Raw genomic sequence first — 18,394 nt, forward strand, 5'->3', positions numbered from 1 at the left:
ACGGGGCGTATTTTATCGTTACAGATTTCTGTCACGCCCAATCCAGCAGCGCGTGAACTGGACATGAACAGAGTGGCACAGAAAATGTCGAGACAAAGTTTTTCGTCTGTTTTCATTCCAAGTGGTGTGCGCACAGGGACGAACTAAAGCTGTTTCTCATCATTTTGGACGTGTTTTTTCGAGACAACAAGGTAAGAAGTATACAGTTTTAGAACTGCTAAAAATTCAATTTCGCTGTCGTTTTCTTGTTTGTATTGACCAAATAGCCTACTGGACAATTCTCCATCAAACAAAATTCCCCTTTGCGATGCAGTTTGGATCAAATTGTAATTTTTCGTTCCTTTTAATTTTTACATTTGAAGACATCTTTTCGAAGTGATGTGCACTTTTCTGCAACGACATCTTCAAAGTATAGGCTAGTATTTCCATAATGTAGGCTACAAATTACTCTAAACTGCATTCACTAAATTACTCATACTAAGCAGTTCGGTGTTCCCACAATATTTCTTGCTAAAGTAGTCTATCTTTCCAAGGCGTGCATCTAATCAGCACGATGTTGATGTTCTTGTATTTTAAGTGGAACAAATGGGTGTGAGGATTATGTAAATGGCCTGGTAAACTTCGCAAGGATTGCCTTTTGTGTTGTATTTTAGCCTACCAACAGCAGGCTATAAGGTGGAAGAGACAATGCACTACAAAGCCATACATTTCACAGTCGGCTACATGATTTAAACACAACGAAACTGGCATGTTTTGCTTAGGGAGGGTGTCGATACACTAATGTGATTTAAGGACGTCACTTAAATTTATTTGGTGTAATTGTATTTCATTTAGGGAGTCAGATGGCATTGAGAGAGTCAGGTGGCTGAGCGGTTAGAGAATCGGTCTAGTAACCAGAAGGTCGCTGGTTCGATTCCTGGCCATGCCACATGACGTTGTGTCCTTGGGCAAGGCACTTCACCCTGCTTGCCTCGGGGAATGTCCCTGTACTTACTGTAAGTCGCTCTGGATAAGAGCGTCTTCTAAATGACTAAATGTAATTTATCTCAACTATTTTGATCTTCGATCCGCAATCATCAAATATACTGCACGGTATGTAGATAATTTACCCTACGGATCAAAAGGTCAAATGATGACTGATACCCCGGACATTGTTTATTGTTGACAATGAGCTGGATTGTTTAGTCAGTGTAGAGTTGCAAATGTAACTAATTGGAAATATAGCTTTGTGTTGGTATGGAGAAGCTTTATCACTGGGTGTGTTTCCACAAGTTGATGCACCTGTCTCAAGAGAGAACGTGCTTACCAATCTAGAATGATAAATTACGATGCAGTGAAATTGACAGTTGGACATTCAGAAGGAGTCATTAGAGTTTAATGAACAGTCAATTTGGGATTAAAGGCAGAAACGTTTTGATCATTTTTTCTCAAGAAGAGAAAAAATTATCAATGATCATCAACATTGCAAGCAAGGTTGTCTTTTAAAAGGAAAATTGGCTAAATTCATAGTACAATATTACATAAACATTCTTGACTTTTACTGGAATGCCAAAATGCTTACTGCTCTAGGAATGCCATGCTTTACACTTTTACATTTTCACCCAAATGTGTTATCTGCCCTCAGGAACAAAGAACCAGTGTAGCTGAACTTAATGCAGTGTGTAGTATGCAACATTGAGGTGAGGATTATATTCTGAAATATAACTGGTCAATGAGTACAAATTTAAGGTAAAGCTAATTTAGGAAATGAGTGAAGTATGTGATGCACATGAAGGGAATAATAACTTTTTTAGCTAACAAAGCTGAACATCACTTGCCTAAAAATATTTCTGCCTCTCTGCCCCATTCCTGGCGAATTAAAATAGATCTTTATTCTTTATAAAGTCATGCTTATCAAATATGATCAAAATAATATTCTAATTTTAGACATGAGATTCCTGTATCTATGGTAACATGTTCTCAAAACACGGGCCTTGTGCTGTCAATGTGATGCAAAATGTCACAACATAATAGTTTGAGTCAGCAAAGACTAGGGTCATTCACTTCCAATGAGCTCATAATGTCACATGATGAAGCTATTTCCCATAGGCCAACACTGGCAATAAGCATGTGATTGGCTACCTAAAACGCTTTGATTTCCCGTCCTTCTACCATACAGAAGGCAGTCACCAGCAATAAGACAAAAAGACTTATCTTGCAAATCTCCTATTAGTGGATGTGTGGATGGAAAAACGTAGCCTGTTCATTCCAGATGGAAAGTCTGATTAAAACTAAACTTGACCTCGATGTTGAAGCCACAACACAAGTGATATCACGTCACTGTGTCTTCAGCTGGGCACTGAAGCAGACATGGAGGAGTGAGCTATACTGTCTAACACTGGTATGAGGCATTGTTAGGCTACCCTAGTTATCCTGAAGTGTCTTAACACTTTTATTTGCTACCAAGACAATTTCCCAAAACATACAAATGACTATGTTCAATAGTTTCATTTGTCAGTAACTTAATTTAATTCTTCTTAAACAATTCTTTCCAACTTATCATTGTTTTCACTTGCCTGGTACATTATGTAAAGGAATGAGTTTGTAATAGACTAGTACTGATTTCTCCAGTTTTAGGCAAATACGGAAACGGATAACCTAAGTATTTTAAGTATCCCAAAAAGGATGTGAGTCAAATGTACAGTAATACACAGTCATGTTTCCTTTGCAGGATTTGACTGTGTGGGCAGACATTCCATGCTTTGAGGCTTCTGCAATGTGGACCCCACCCATTGAAACCATGCTGGTCGTATAGTGCTTGGCCTTTTAAAGGAGGCCCAATCACTGATACCAGGCATGCTTTTAACCATTTTCATCGTGTTAGGACAGATTTTCTACCATATATTTTGACAGGACATGATTCCCACCATTTGGAATGGAATGAAATTCCAATCAATTAGAACTTTTAGGAGATGTTCCAACTTCCATCACTATAGCAACTGCAAGAATTGGGATTGTTGTGGCGTGGTGTTGTGAGCCTTTAGCAATTTTTCTCACATGCAGAGACACCCAGAAGCACACACACAGGCACACACACACGTACACAAACATTCTGGGCTCCAATTGAGAAATACCCCACATGACTTAGAGAATTGCTTTCATCTCAGGACAGTAAAAGCACACTCATCAACTACCCTCATGGGAAGCGCCAACTTAACTTTAAGTAAAAGATATCACATTCAATTCGTATTTGATAAAGCTGCTATTTACAATGTCTGTCATTTGTGCATGAAGTTGAGCAAAATGGCTGTCTGGGATCATGATTAGTCAATCTTTGCTCTGTCTGCCAGACCAAATACTCATCCAGGTAGCGGGTCAAAGAAAAGGAATAAGCAGGGAGAGAGAGCGAGAGAGAGCGAGAGAGAGAGAGAGCGAGAGAGAGCGAGAGAGAGCGAGAGAGAGCGAGCGAGAGAGAGAGCAAATGCAAACAGTGTGGTTGGTTTTGTTTCCTGACAGGCCTATACAGCTGACAAGCTCACTCTCTGTCCTCGCCTGGCAGGGTCACGATTGACTCGTTCACCCAGTATGTGCTGCGTGGCTTTATATTGACAAAGCTGTCATTCATGAATATCTGACTGACTCCAATTCAGATATACTTTTTATACCACAGACCTAAGCACTGAATCAGTGTACAAAGTTGTGTGAACTCAGCAAGATAAGCATGAACTGCAGACTCAGGCACTGTTCATTAAAGGAACAGTTTGCTTATAGTCTTGTGGCCAGACTTCACTTTATTTTTGAAACACCCATATCCAAGGTAAAACAAAACACTGTTAATTCCAGTTATACATTTTCCGGTAAATTAAATTAAAAGTCAAATACAAAATCCTTACTGCAAAAGGTTGCATGATTGGTCAATGTTGTTATACTCAACATTCATTAAGATAAAAAAAAGGGTAAAATGAAGCCTGGCTGTGTAGACACACACTCATGTACTGTCAATGAATAATGTCGCTGCTCACATTTCTAAAAGTTTGTATATTCAACATAATTTTTGTTAAAGGTGACAATGAAACACTGAAATTACCTTTCATCTAACGGTATCTCCTTACGCTACTTTGTATAGTATGTGATATTGGTTCTGTTATTTATGAGTTTGTCATTTTAAAATGAACGCTCTTTTGTATTGAATAAATATGACCTTAGGGTTATGGCACCTTATAGAAACAATATTGATCAAGTTCTGATTGAGGTTGAGGGAACAGAGACCTTCTCTTCACTATAATTAAGTGTCTCCCCTCTCCCTTTACTCCATTGGAGCCCCTTCCATGTGGCATTCCAGGGTGCCTTTCTGTCTGATGCCACACATCTCCAGTTGCATCATCTGGTGTCAGAACTGACAACCTCAGCAGAGGAGACAGGCGTCTCGTGATGGATATCTGAGCTTGTTGTCTGAGAGTGGACTTGTTTGCCCTCTGTGAAGATTAGTATTATTCTAAAGGAGTAGAAATCAAACCTCAAAGGGATTTTTACCCCAATGTTCTTGGTTTGTCTCACAAAACCAATGTGAAATGTGATATCATATCACTTTAACCCTTGTGTTATCTTCGGGTCATTCTGACCCATCAGTCATTGTGACCCACCGTCGTATTGCGACAACTTTACCGCATACAAAAACAAAGTGAAGCATTTTCTTTTAACCCTTGTGTTATCTTCGGGTCATTCTGACCCATCAGTCATTGTGACCCACCTTCGTATTGCGACAGATTTACCGCATACAAAGACAAAGTGAAGCATTTTCTTTTAACAGCTAGGCTGTCTCAGACCCCCCACATTGCAAAGGTTAAAAGAAAATTATTTTAATTTGTTTTTGTATTGGGTAAAATTGGGTAAACACAACGATGGTTCGTTATGAACCTTTGGGTCATGTGACCCGAAGGCAGCACGAGGGTTAACCGTTGGGCTGTCTCAGACCCCCCACATTGCAAAGGTTAAAAGAAAATTATTTGTATTTGTTTTTGTATTGGTTAAAATTGGGTAAACACAACGATGGTTCGTTATGAACCTTTGGGTCATGTGACCCGAAGGCAGCACGAGGGTCACATGACCCTCGAGTGAAGTTCAAAACAAGATGTTGTTTTTTCCTTTTATTCCAGGCTATCTGAGGTCAGAGGAAGTTCATCAGCCACTTTTGTTTTAACCGCAAGTAACTATCTTCTTACACCCTCAGTGAAACTCCATCAACAACTCCATCAACAACAACTTACAATAAAGCAGGTGTGTTTTTAATACAGATTAGTAAATATCTAGTCCATCTGTCTTTTGGCCTTGGATTTCTATTGATTTAATTGTTTTTGCACTGCATTGATTTGTTTGTTTTTTAATTGTCTTTACACTTTTATTGTGTAAAGTGTGGTGTAACAATGTGCGTTGAACAGCGTAACTAAACAGCTGTATCCTGTCTTTCCTTTACAGTTTCCCCCTACTCTGTCACCATGGCAGCCAAGGGGAAGTGGGGGGCTTTGAAGGAGCACCTGACCAGCAGCCCTCAGGATCCTGACGCCCACCTAGAGGCCAACCTGGAGAATGCAGACCCAGAGCTATGCATACGACTGTTACAGGTACGGCCCAGGGCAGGGTCATCTTACGCTTTCTTCTGTGATTTTAGGAGCAAACTGCCAGGTGTTGAATTACCTAACCTACTACTACCTTCTCCCCACGCCCTACTTTTAAGTCTCCATCCTATCTCGTTGGAGATTCCTAAATCCTAGGAAACTGTTCTTTCTCACATGAATTGAGAAACTAATCCCACTCCTACCAGGTCCCGACCGTGGTCAACTACTCCGGCCTACGACGTCGTCTTGAGGGCAGCGTCCAGGACTGGATGGTCCAGTTTCTGGAGCTCAAGGGGCTGGACCTGCTGATGGAGGCCCTGGAGAGGCTGTCAGGCCGCGGCTGCGCCCGCATCGCCGACGCCCTCCTCCAGCTCACCTGCGTGGCTTGCGTCAGGGCCGTGATGAACTCGACAGCTGGCTTGCACTTCATACTGGACAACAAGCGCTACGTCAGGACCCTGTCGCAAGGTGAGCTCACGATGAGTGAGGACTGCAAAAACTGCTGTATGGAGCTAGCAGGCATGCTCGGCAAGGGGATCACCACAAGGTAGCTGTGTGGAGGATAAGGATTGGTGTTCCCGTGGGTAAGGGGTTAAGGATAGGTGTTAGGATGGAGCCTAGCTAGGGAGACCAAGCAAGTGGTGGTTCGAGTGTGTTGCATGGCCCATGTAACACATCTGACAATTAACCTAACGGTATGACATTCAGTATATGTTGGAGTAGGACTGCCATGTGACATAATTATTATTGATGTCATAAAATGGAACAGTTATAGCTCAGTGGTTAGGTGGGGGGGGGGGGGGGTCAGATGGCTGAGCGGTTATGGGATCGGGCTTTTAATCAGAAGGTTGCCGGTTTGATTTCTGGCTGTGCAAAATGACGTTGTGTCCTTGGGCAAGGCACTTCACCCTACTTGCCTTGGGGGGATGTCCCTGGAATTACTGTAAGTCGCTCTGGATCAGAACGTCTGCTAAATGACTAAGTGTACAAATGCAAATGTAGATCATTTGACTGCAGATAGAGGTCAGAGGTTCAAATCCCCTCCTTAAAATTGACCAGTGTCTGCTGAATGAACACATAATTAATCGAATAAATGATTGATTTGTCTTGGTTTTAATGGACAGCCCTGGACACTTCCAACACCATGGTGAAGATGCAGGTGTTTGAGTTGCTGGCAGCCCTCAGTCTCTTCAGCCCTCAAGGTCACCACCTAGCACTGGATGCCCTTGAGTACTACAAAGTAAGGCCACTGTTTTGTCTTGATGCTCTGAAATTACAGTGTCTCTTCCTGTCCTTTTAATGAATCTCTGAACCTTCTAGGATAAAGTTGGCCTGGAGGATCATTTATCACTAATAAACCCATGTTTCTTTAAAGAAACGAGTTCTGTAGTGTTGGGGTCTGTTGGGACCTGTTCTCTAGTGTTGGGACCTGTCCTCGTCATTGGATCCCTGTTAAGCAGGGAAGGAGAATGAATGTATACTCATCCAGCTTTTATTAACTTTGTGTTGCTTTCTTTGACTGACATCAGCAGAAAAGGGATAAAGATATAAAGAAGTTGAGGGTTTGTTGCCCTCAGATAGATTTGAGAAATGGAGTATTTGTATTGGATGCCGCCTAGTGCCAAAAGAAGGTATTGCATTGAATGTCATTTGTGTAATTATCCTATACATTTAGCTGTGGCATGTTTAGTAAAATCAAGAACCATGTCACAAAGGCAGGTGAGCCAGGTAAGAGCGGCAGGTAAGCGCGTCTGCTCAATGAGTAAAATGTAAATGTCACAAAGGCAGGTGAACCGCGGTCACCTCTGTCGCCCCTTCCTCTCTCAGGGCGTGAAGATGCAGCAGTACCGCTTCAGTGTCGTCATGAACGAGCTCCACGGAACGGACAACGTGCCCTACATGGTCACCCTCGTGAGCGTGGTCAACTGTCTCATTTTTGGCGTGGACGACCTGAGGAAGAGGGTCAAGCTTCGCAACGAGTTCATCGGTAACTGCTCCTTTTGAGCTGTCGGCCAAACACGGTGGAGACACAAACTGTATACTGTGTATTGTCAGTGTTCATGTCATTCCATTATATACTATATAGCCAAATAGTACAAGCAGAATTGACCTCTTTAATTTACATAGGACCACAGCGGAATACTATATATTTCTAATTTGTGTTAACTTCTTCCTATACTTTTTGTAGGGTTACAGTTACTGGATTTACTGCCCAAACTAAGGTATTGCTGCAGAGTATGTCTATTCTACATCCATTCTACAATTGATCCAGCACATCCAAATAATGTTCTTTTAAACTGAACTTTTTGTGTATTTTGATCTGCTTGTGCACGTGGGCTGTGAGAATACTGCAGCTCAGCAGGGTGAACACGTGACTGTATATGTGCACATGTTGCAGAGACACAGAGGACGTGGATCTTGATGTCCAGTGTGAGACCTTTGAGGAGACCATGGCGGACGATGAGGAGGAGATGAAGAGGGTGTACGGGGGCATCGACATGGGCAGTCACCAGGAGGTCTTCACGATGCTCTTCACCAAAGTGAGCTTGGGATCGAGACCCCGGGCTCGCTTGCCGTCTCCGAAATAAAATAAAAAAGTCTGAAACCAAAACGAGTCATATATGTGCTGGCACCTGCCTTTACTTTGACACAGATCAAGTGATTGGTGCGGGAGGAATGATCACACCCATTTCACAGGCTTTTCCCTCTCTTCTCCCCCTCTTCTCTCTTCTCCCTCCTCTCTTCTCTCTTCTCTCTCCTCCCCCAGGTGAGCAGCTCCCCAGCATCTGTTCAGCTCCTCTCCATCCTGCAGGCCCTGCTGCTGGTGGGGCCTGAGAGGGGTGACCTCTGGCTGGTCCTGGAGGCCCTGGCTGATCGTGCCACCCTGCTGGCCCAGGACGGTGAGCATCTGCTTGGGAAAGATCATTACTGTACTGTGTGTTGTCTGGTAGATGTATTTATTACATTTTTTTACAATGACAACCACAATGAATCGTTCTTGATCGTTTTACTCCATGGTTTATAATAATGTATGATATGTGACTGTATGTCTGTCTGCGTTCTGCAGCTCAGGTGGACTCCAGTGAACGTCTGATGGAGCGCCTGCTCCACTCCAAGGCTCAGCAGAGCTCAGCCAATCCCAGGCCCAAGGTCACCAACAAGGCGGTCCAAGTAAACCTAATTGACAGCACCGTGGACCAATCAGAGATTGTTGCCGAAGCCATTGCCCCCGTGGTCTCACCCCCGCCTCCACCTCCACCTCCCATACCTGGGATGCCTCTCCCGCTGCCACCCCCTCCTCTTCCAGGTGCCCGTCCAATGGCCCCACCACCTGCTCCCCCTCCTCCTCCACCCCTACCAGGGATGGGCCCTCCACCTCCTCCACCCCTGCCTGGGATGGGCCCTCCACCTCCTCCACCTCCTCCACCCCTGCCTGGGATGGGCCCTCCACCTCCTCCACCTCCTCCACCCCTGCCTGGGATGGGCCCTCCACCTCCTCCACCCCTGCCTGGGATGGGCCCTCCTCCACCCCTGCCTGGGATGGGCCCTCCACCCCCTCCACCGCCACCACCGGGTAGCGGAGATGTGATCGTGGCCCAGAGCGTGCAGTCGTTGGGAAGGTCGTACTACTCACCAGCTGCTCTTCCCAAACCTGGCCGCTATCCAACACTCCGCATGAAGAAGCTTAATTGGCAGAAGCTGCCTTCCAGAGTGGTGTTTGGTAAGCGACGTCACTGTGGGATCTGGTCTTGTGGTGTGTCCATTTATTACTGTGAATAATACTTTACACAAATTACATGAGTTTGGAGGACATGCAAAAAAATACTATATTCATTGTCTAATAATGCACTCCCCCCCATACACACACACACACACCTACCTTCCCCAACACACACATACTGTATTTACACAAATAGAAAGCCAATCCATGTGGACATCAGTTCAATCAGACCTTCTGGAGCCAGACTACTCCAGCATAGAGGAGCTTTTCTGCCTGCCGGTCACTGACACTAAAAGCCCAGGGACCGCCACCAGCCAGGTGAAACGGGAGCCCAAAGAGGTATACAGAGCAACCCACTACTCTACTCCACTGCTATTATGTGTCATTTTTGTTGTTGTTTTGTCTGAGCTCATTTCTCTCCTAGTTCTTCAAATGGATTAGATTAGATTCAACGTTATTGGTATTGTGCAGGGTACAGGTACAAAGCCAATGAAATGCAAAAGAATAGCATGTGTGTAAAGTAATGCGAATCTAAGGTTAGAAATGACAGTATGTACAGAGAGCAAAATATGCAATGGAGAAACATGTTAGGGGTAGGTATGAACATTACATTATCATTGGTACATTAAATTATTATTGCATTCGGATTGCATTGCATGTCATGTGCTACTGGTGAATATGGGCATCTACCCTCATTGTTCACTCAACTAAATCTTGTCCACCAAACATGTCATCCTCTCACATCCTCTGTTTGCTGAATCAACATCCTCGTATCCTTCCACAGATTTCTTTCATCGATGCCAAGAAAAATCTCAACCTGAACATCTTCTTAAAGCAATTCAGATGGTGAGTTTTCACCCAAACGTATAGTACCATGGATGCATCCGGCATGCATGGTCTAAGTGGAGTCCTCTCCGAGTTGTGAAATAAGTAGGAGAAAACTCTTCAGACCATTGAAATGCAGCCCAAAGGTCAAGTGCAGGAAGATATTGATTTTGACATGAATTGCATATCTCCTTTCAGCTCTCATGGGGACTTTATGGCCATGGTCCAAAATGGGGACCGTTCTAAGTTTGATGTTGAGGTGCTGAAACAGTTGCAAAAGCTTCTGCCAGAGAAACATGAGGTATGAGGCAAATGCCGACTTTTGTAGGAGGTTTCAAAAGGTTTCAAATGTAACACATTTGAACTTTCGCCTAGTACAGGAATGTTAACTGGTTACCTCATGTTATTTTCAAGAGGGTTGAAGTAGATTTCGGGGCCAAACAACAAGTTGCCAAATCCAATTCCCTTTTCATTTGGATGGAAACATGAATGTGTGAGCTCAGCTCTGTTAGTCAAGTTAGAAAGATGGTATAGTGTTGTCCATGCTTATATTTCCCTCTACCCTCCTCCCATGTGACCCACTTCTTAGATTGACAATCTCAAGTCGTACCAAGGAGAGCCAGAGAAGCTCGCTGGTGTTGACCAGTTTTACCTCAAGCTTCTAGCTGTGACGTGGTAAGGCCCTCTATAACGGTACACATGAAATGGTGCCTTGGCATATATAGAATTCACACACTTATGTATAGATACTGGCCAAAGATTCGAACCCTGACCATTGTTGACTGGGTTTCACTTTAGCTATCCTCTGAGGATCGAATGTATGCTTCTGTGTGAGGAGACCACGTCTGTGTTGGAGATGCTGAAGCCCAAAGCTAAGCTGATGTACGAGGCCTGCGAGAGTAAGTGAAAGTTGGACTGTGTAACAGCGTCTCTCCCATCCCCACACTTGGTGCAATTCCTCTTGCATGTACAGGAAATCACTATTTAATGGGTCATCCGTTTTACAGTATAGTTTTGTCATCTCCCAGGTTTGAGGGTCAGTACTCTACTCCCAAGCTTCTGCAAGCTGATTCTGGATGTCGGGAACTTCCTCAACTACGTACGTTCACGCCGCATACCAAAACGCACGTCTACGCACGCACAAATCCAAACTCGAGGCACTGCCAACGAAGAATTTCTCCAACATGTCTGCCAATACTGTCAAGCCCTGGGGGGATAGACACTCGCACACTTGATACCTGTGAATCCCTTCTCCTGTCGCTCTTCTCTAGGGGAGTCACACTGGGAATGCTGAGGGCTTTAAGATCAGCACCTTGCTGAAGCTCACTGAGACCAAAGCTAACAAGTCCCGGATCACTCTGCTCCACCACATATTGGAGGTAAACCAAGCACCAGCACTGTTTGATATAGGTAGAGCGGAACCAGGATACCATTCCAGTTTAGTCAGTTCTAGGATTATTTGAAAGGAAATTTAATTCCAACTAGTCAATACATAAATGGAGTAGTTGAGTAAATAGTAGTTCTTCATCAAATCTTTATTTTGGTACTGTGTGATTAACCTGTATTCTTAGGAGGCAGAGAAGAACCACCCTGACCTGCTGAGCCTTCCAGATGATCTAGAGATCTGTGAAAGGGCTGCTGGGTAATATGCAAAACATACTGTATCATTGACCTTCCTGTCCATGTTATGAGTACATTTGCTACAATTCATTCTTCATTCATCCTTACTTTTTATGTTCAGAGTTAATCTGGAGTCCAGCCAGTCAGAAGCGAGCTCACTCATCAAACGACTGAAAGATTCAGAGAAAAAAGTTGAAACTTCTTCTGTTGAGGACATCAAGCTGCAGTATCTGACCTCTATCCAGGTTAGAAGCTTTGTATGTGTTATTAATGACAGTGAATGCTCTAAAAAGCTTTGAATCTGGTGGAGGGGTATTTTGTGGCTGATGTAGCTTTTTTTCATCACCCAGAGGAATCTATCTAAAGTATATGCCTACAATATAATCTGGAGGGAGCACATCTCCCATACTCGTGGGTTGTCAGATGACAAAATAACCCCCCAAAAATGAATGTGTTGCAGGGAAACCTGGAGGCTTGTGGTGAGCTGGAGGAACTGTTTGCCTCCGTCAACAAGCAGAAGGAATATCTTGCCCAGTACCTGTGTGAGGACTCTTCTCATCTCTCACTGGAGGAGCTCTTCAGCACCGTCAAGTCCTTCCGGGACCTCTTCATCAAAGCCATGAAGGTGCCTCAAGTGAAACCGTTTTTTAACCAAATCCGTTTGGACACGGTTACTGTTAAAGATCCGGTAAAGTGGAATTGAAAATGAGTTTTAAGTTCATCACACCACAGAAGAATGTGTTGTTAACTACCGATCCAAATTTGAATGAAAAAAACCCACCGAGTATGTTAAATTAGGCTTTGAAATCGTGAGAAAATCAGCAGTCTTCTCTGCTTGAGACTGGGGGGGCGTGTCGCATGAAGGAGCTGAATCTCCGCCCCCTCGAATTTATTGAATTTAGCAACACTAGCTAAATCAATTGCAGATGTGAGAACAGACCTACCTGCAGTCTCTGCAGTGTTTAATCTATTAATTACTTTGTCTTTGCATTGTACCAGCTGAGTAACAGAATGCAACCGTCTGTGATCTGACGTAGATAGGTCGCTGTGACGTAGATCGGTCGGGTTTTGGCTTCGCCTATACAAAACCTGAGCTGAAAACGGAAGAGAAACTGTTCAACGGTCTAACTCCACATTTCGGTGCGACAAAGTTTTTGCGCTTTGTACATGATTTCAGGAACTCATTTCACACGTATATAATGTACTGAGAATGGAATGGAATTTGCTTTACAGGATCTTTAACATTGCCGTTATTAAGAATGATCCACCCTTTCCTAGTATGCTCGCTTTTTTTTAAGGACTTCAAATGATTGTTTGCTTCAGGACAATCAGAGTCGTAGAGAACAAGCCGTCAAGGCTGAGAAGAGGAGGATTCAACAACAGGAGCAGGATTCCAAACGACCTAGAGGGGAGAACGGGAAGATAAGTATGTAAACACTGAAGGACCAACGCTCCAATACAAACACCACTACCAGTACACTGTACTAATAACTCCAATAATGGCACTGGCTACATAGTCCTTCCCTATGTATCCATTGCATAAAGTACATCTCGACCTGAAGCTGGTTGAGGTTGAGATGAAATTTGTATCGTCAGGTAAACAAAGGTCTACTAGTCAAATTTCTTGTACTGTTTTGTCACTCCCCCCCTCCACCACTACCACCCCTCTACCCCCCCCCCCCCCCCCCCCCAGTCCGTAAAGCCCCCCCAGTGCAGGAGGAGGGCTGTATCATCGACCACCTGCTAGCTGACATCAGGAAGGGACACCGGCTCAAGAAAACCCGGCCTCGTTCCGGCAGCGGTTGCCTGCCCTCTGTTGACAAGAATGTGGACAGCAGCCAGCCTGGTGAGAAGACAGCCGAGCTGCATGTGTTTGCACTGTAATTGTATATCCTCCATAATGGCATTGACTTTGGTCTAAACATGGCAAAGAACTGCATTTCTGTTCTTCATCAGAGCCGCATGGAAATCTTGAGAGATCCTCAGCTGTGATCTCAACGGATGGGGATGAAGATGAATCATTAGCATCACCCAATGAACTAACGCAGCCACTCAAATGCCCAGAGGCAGGGGGACCTGCACCAGCCCGCCCCACAGACTACGTACATAAATTGGATTCTCCAGAAACCATTGGCCCTCAAGACCTCCATACCCCAACGACTTCCACCACAGAGGACCAGGCCACTGGTGGAGATCTCACCCAGAGTGGAGACCTCGATGCTGGGATGAATTCCTGCCTCATCCTCCCGGAGAGTGGACGGCACATGGAAGTGGACTCCAAGGCTGAGGACGCTAGAGAAAACCCAAGGACAGATGAGGATGATCCAAAGGACAGAGCTCCAGAATCAACTGGGGAGACCGAGGCTGATGGAGCTGGCTTTGAGGAATTAGATCCAGCAGTTCCTACTTCCGCTAAGGACGGGGCAGACGCCACAGGGTCTTCTGGAGAGACACAGCCCCAGAGAACGACGAGGAACAAAGGTAAAGTCTTGACTGCAAAGTGCATTTTTACACAGAAATAACAACGGAGCTTAATGTAGGATATGAGTTTTGAAAGTGTACTGGATGTTATTTGCTTGACAGTTTTCCCTCAGTCGTTAACAAAGCATCTATGAAATACTACTCGGTAACAAGTTATAGCAAAGTTGAAGTCTGTCGTTCAATAGTCCGTATACAAAACCAATGGATTGATTATCATCTTTGATCATCAAATGATCATACTTTTTTTAATGATTAGCTCACATGGGCACTGGCAGTCAGAAGTAAGTATCAAGGAATACGCATGCAAAAGCATAAATGCAGGTACATGCAAATCAGTTTGTATCTTCTCTCCATTTCTTAAAAATCAGATATGGTCACTGGAAACAAGCACACTAACCCTAAAAAGGGGTGTGTGTTACACTGAGGTAGGTTCTAGCCAATCAGGTGACTCTAAAAACAGTATCAACTAACACATGTGCATGGTTGTATTTGTGGTTCCGTCTTGAGTTTAAGATTGTCAGGAAATCAAGTTCCTTACAGCTTGTTGTCCTGTCCGTTCTGCAAATCCCCCCCTAACCCCATAATCAAGAATGACAGTTTAAAAATTCACTCCTTCAAAGTAATTGCTTCTCTTCTCTGTGTTCTAAATGGCTGGCTATGGAGGCCTGTCCTATGCTGTTTGTCTGTGCTTACTGGGTGCTTTCCGAGGCCAACTTCAATGTGTGTTGTGTCTGTTTTCTATTTCTGGATGTGTAATGATATGTGAACACTGGATCCAAATAAGTTAAAGTATTTTATTGGTCATTTGCACAGATCACACAAGGTAGCACTAGTCATTGAAATTCTTGAGGTAGGCCCTGCTACATATAATGTATAAAATGTAAAACAGAAAATGCATACTAGAAAGTAAAACATGAAACTATGGAACTTTAAGCTAGAATATAAATTATTGCCCCCCCCCCTCGTTCAGGGAGCTGACCTTACACAGGGAGATGTGATACGTGTCTCACATCTCATGACAGACGGTCCACCGAATGCTGCATGGTCACAGCCAGACCCTGCCTAATCTCCCAACAACAACCGATCACCGAATGAATTTAGCTACCTTTTTGTTTTTTTACTGTGCCGGCGTCCTTGTAAGACTGAAGGTTTATAGAACCAGACAAACTGTTTTAATACTGTATGAGGGCAGACATTAAAATAAAATGAATCTCAAGTGCAAATTTGAGTGCTTGATCAGGGCACCAATCTCTGGGGTAGTATTGGAATAGTTGAACATGCTAAGATCATGGTAGTCAACCACTATATATACAAAATGACCACCAGGGTTTAAAGGGACAGTTAAAGAGGATGTCTGAAAGAACACACATTTAATTACATTATTCTACTTTGCTGTGACAATAGAAGACAAAATGTTAAAAAGTTGTTAAAAACTAAAACGGATCATTTCAGTCTTCAGTCCACCTTCCTCTCCAACCATTGTGACCACCTGACAGTGGAAACAAGGCCATCTACATCAATAGTTCCAACCGGGGAGACAGAATTCTAGGGACAGTTGTTGACGGTTGATAATTTTCTTTTACAGTAGCCTGTAATGCCAGCATGTACAATAGGTAAGTAAGTGTCATAGAAATGGTGACTATGCCATCGCATGATCAAAGCCCTGTCTGTCTCATGAAGATGACTTCACTGCTGGATACCTGTGGCACATTTTCACTTTCCCTTTCATGTACTGTACACTGCTCACAACAATCCCACAGCAGTCCCAAAGCTTCACCTATCAACTTGTGTCCTTGGTGTCTTGGTCTATTGGGTTCTTTCTAATTGTTTCCTGTCTATGATGAGTCCAAATTGAAGTTATTCCGTGTGGTCTGGATTCAACAGCATTGATATCATCTCTTGTGTTTTCTGACAGTGGATTCAAGGAAGAAGGGCAAGGGCAAGGGCAAAGGAAAACAATGACCTTTGATTGGAATGAAGTTGGGTCTGCTTGCCAGAAAATACAGCATCAAAGATACAACATACAGTACAATATAGTACTTGCAAATAAGTATATCAAGCACAGCTGTGGAGAAGAGAGACTGCTTCAGTAGATTAGCCCTACCTACCTGTACTAGGTACTGTTTTGTTCATGAAAGGCCAATGTGTTGTTTTACTGTTCACTGAGATGAACTGCATGTGAACATTGTGCCTTATTTTTGTGCAATTTTAATGTTTTAAAGGGCACTGTTGGGTTCACTTAAATTTGTCGTTTTATGAGGTAATAAGATATAAATAAAGATTTCCCCAAGTTTTTTATGTTCAATAAGAACGAATGAGAAGTTCACATGATTTTTTATGTATTATAATTGGCAGTTTTCATGTAGATGTAACTGCGATGAATTGGTTGAACACACTTGGTATAAATACTGCTCATTTGCTCTGTTGAAAAGCTACCTTATCGATGGCGTACAGTAGCTGGCTCGATACTGATGAGTGCCACAACCTGTGATGGCCCCCAAAAAGCAACAATTAGTTCTCTGATGTGATAAAGTCAGATGGTATTGCTCCTGTCCTATTCCTAGAAGCTAGCCTATATCATGACTCCAACTACATAATGTCTGCCCTAAGTGGAGGTTGTGACAAATGCACTTTAAAACATGATCATTGATGCGGAAATCAATTTTCTAAAAGATTATTAGGTTTTATATAGAGGTAAAAACAGTTTAGTTGTACCTGTTACATTTACATTTAGTCATTTAGCAGACGCTCTTATCCAGAGCGACTTACAGTAAGTACAGGGACATTCCCCCCGAAGCAAGTAGGGTGAAGTGCCTTGCCCAAGGACACAACGTCAATTGACACGGCCGGGAATCGAACTGGCAACCTTCAGATTACTAGCCCGACTCCCTCACCGCTCAGCGCTCAGCCATCTGACTCCCCTTACCTGTTACAACTGCCCTTTTTATTTCAGAATGAAAAGTCACTTTGAAGTCTCAGTACAGATTGTCATCACATAATTGCTACAGTATGTCTTCAGTGGGATGGTAATCACTGGAAAGCAATGCTGTCGTCATAAAAGTTGTTGATGTTGTGTCTTACGATCATTATCACAGGGACTTTGTAAACGGTCTCATTATGTTTCACATGATGTTGTGAATCAGCAGACTGAGGGTGTTTGATTAGCTACAGAAATATGTCATGAAGATAATAAATGTCAGCCTTCCTGAATTTGTATGCCTTATATTTTATTTGAGACTATTGGAGATATTTATTTCTCATGAGGTTCTTTGAATGTTTTTGGTTTACTGCACATTTGAAACATTTGCATATTATAGGTTAAAATGCTCAACAAGACTCTTTAAAGGTATGCAAATTATACATCGGGTGAATACTGGTAAAGTGGGACACTTTCTGATCATTTACCTTCTGCACAATTTTTTATTATGATCCAAATGTCTTAGCCCCTCATATGATACCATTTTAAATAGCTTAAGAGCTGTACTGTACTATACAGAATAAAAAAGAAAGAAACATTAAACACAGGATGGATGACTCTTCCTCAAACACACATTGACCCCAAACCACATTTTTCCAGGCGGTACTGTCAAACTGGGACACCTTTCTTGGCAAACTGGGACACAACTCAAACACATTAAATTCTTATTCAAGTATAGGCCACTATAAAAATATAAACAACAATATAACAATATTAACATCACTTTTTTAAGGGAAAGCAGTTTCACCCCCTCGCATGCCCACAATATTTAATATAGTTTCATTTATTTCATATACATTTACATATAAAAAGAGAGGAACCTTCATAAACATATCATCTTATAGGCTAACTAATTTCACACAGGTAAAATTTAATTTCAGCTTTTTGTATAGTAGGTTAGTCTTCGTGTCAAAACAGCCAGTACAAGTGAATGCCTCCCCATCTTCAATGATGCCATTCTCCTTGCCACACATCTCATGGAACCAGTCCTCGCAAACAATGCACATGATCCAATCCTCTGTCTTCTTGGGATCATTTTCATCAGCAAATTTGGCTTTACAAATGTTGCAAATGCCCTGGTCATCCAAGCTTGTACCCTCCATCTTTCTTTTTTGTTTGTTTTGTTTTTTGTTTTGTGACAAAAAAAAAAAGGGAACTAAATTTCCCCCATTAGAA

The 18,394-nt window shown here is 43.0% G+C and overlaps 1 protein-coding gene across 4 annotated transcripts; it reads left to right on the plus strand.

The window, feature by feature from the left end:
• The first annotated feature begins 32 nt into the window (after nt 1-32).
• LOC134024824 (inverted formin-2-like) lies at nt 33-17,451 on the plus strand. Of its 4 annotated transcripts, XM_062467535.1 has the most exons (26): nt 33-191; nt 5,136-5,256; nt 5,455-5,600; nt 5,801-6,062; nt 6,719-6,834; nt 7,422-7,581; nt 7,783-7,816; nt 7,993-8,134; nt 8,362-8,494; nt 8,662-9,315; nt 9,512-9,654; nt 10,100-10,161; nt 10,339-10,441; nt 10,730-10,815; nt 10,939-11,039; nt 11,169-11,239; nt 11,412-11,519; nt 11,712-11,782; nt 11,882-12,005; nt 12,221-12,385; nt 13,084-13,186; nt 13,454-13,606; nt 13,717-14,241; nt 14,610-14,666; nt 15,827-15,854; nt 16,157-16,184. In XM_062467535.1, exons 3-24 carry the CDS (start codon nt 5,475-5,477, stop codon nt 14,663-14,665), a joined length of 3,498 nt encoding a protein of 1,165 aa, XP_062323519.1. In that variant the 5' UTR covers nt 33-191; nt 5,136-5,256; nt 5,455-5,474; the 3' UTR covers nt 14,666; nt 15,827-15,854; nt 16,157-16,184. The 4 variants fall into 4 exon arrangements, with proteins under 4 accessions (XP_062323519.1, XP_062323516.1, XP_062323518.1 ...); XM_062467532.1 differs by lacking the exon at nt 14,610-14,666 and having other exon boundaries at nt 16,157-17,451; XM_062467534.1 differs by lacking the exon at nt 15,827-15,854.
• The last annotated feature ends 943 nt before the right edge of the window (nt 17,452-18,394 follow it).

This window comes from Osmerus eperlanus, chromosome 8, assembly GCF_963692335.1.
Source record: "Osmerus eperlanus chromosome 8, fOsmEpe2.1, whole genome shotgun sequence".
Lineage (NCBI taxonomy): Eukaryota > Metazoa > Chordata > Actinopteri > Osmeriformes > Osmeridae > Osmerus > Osmerus eperlanus.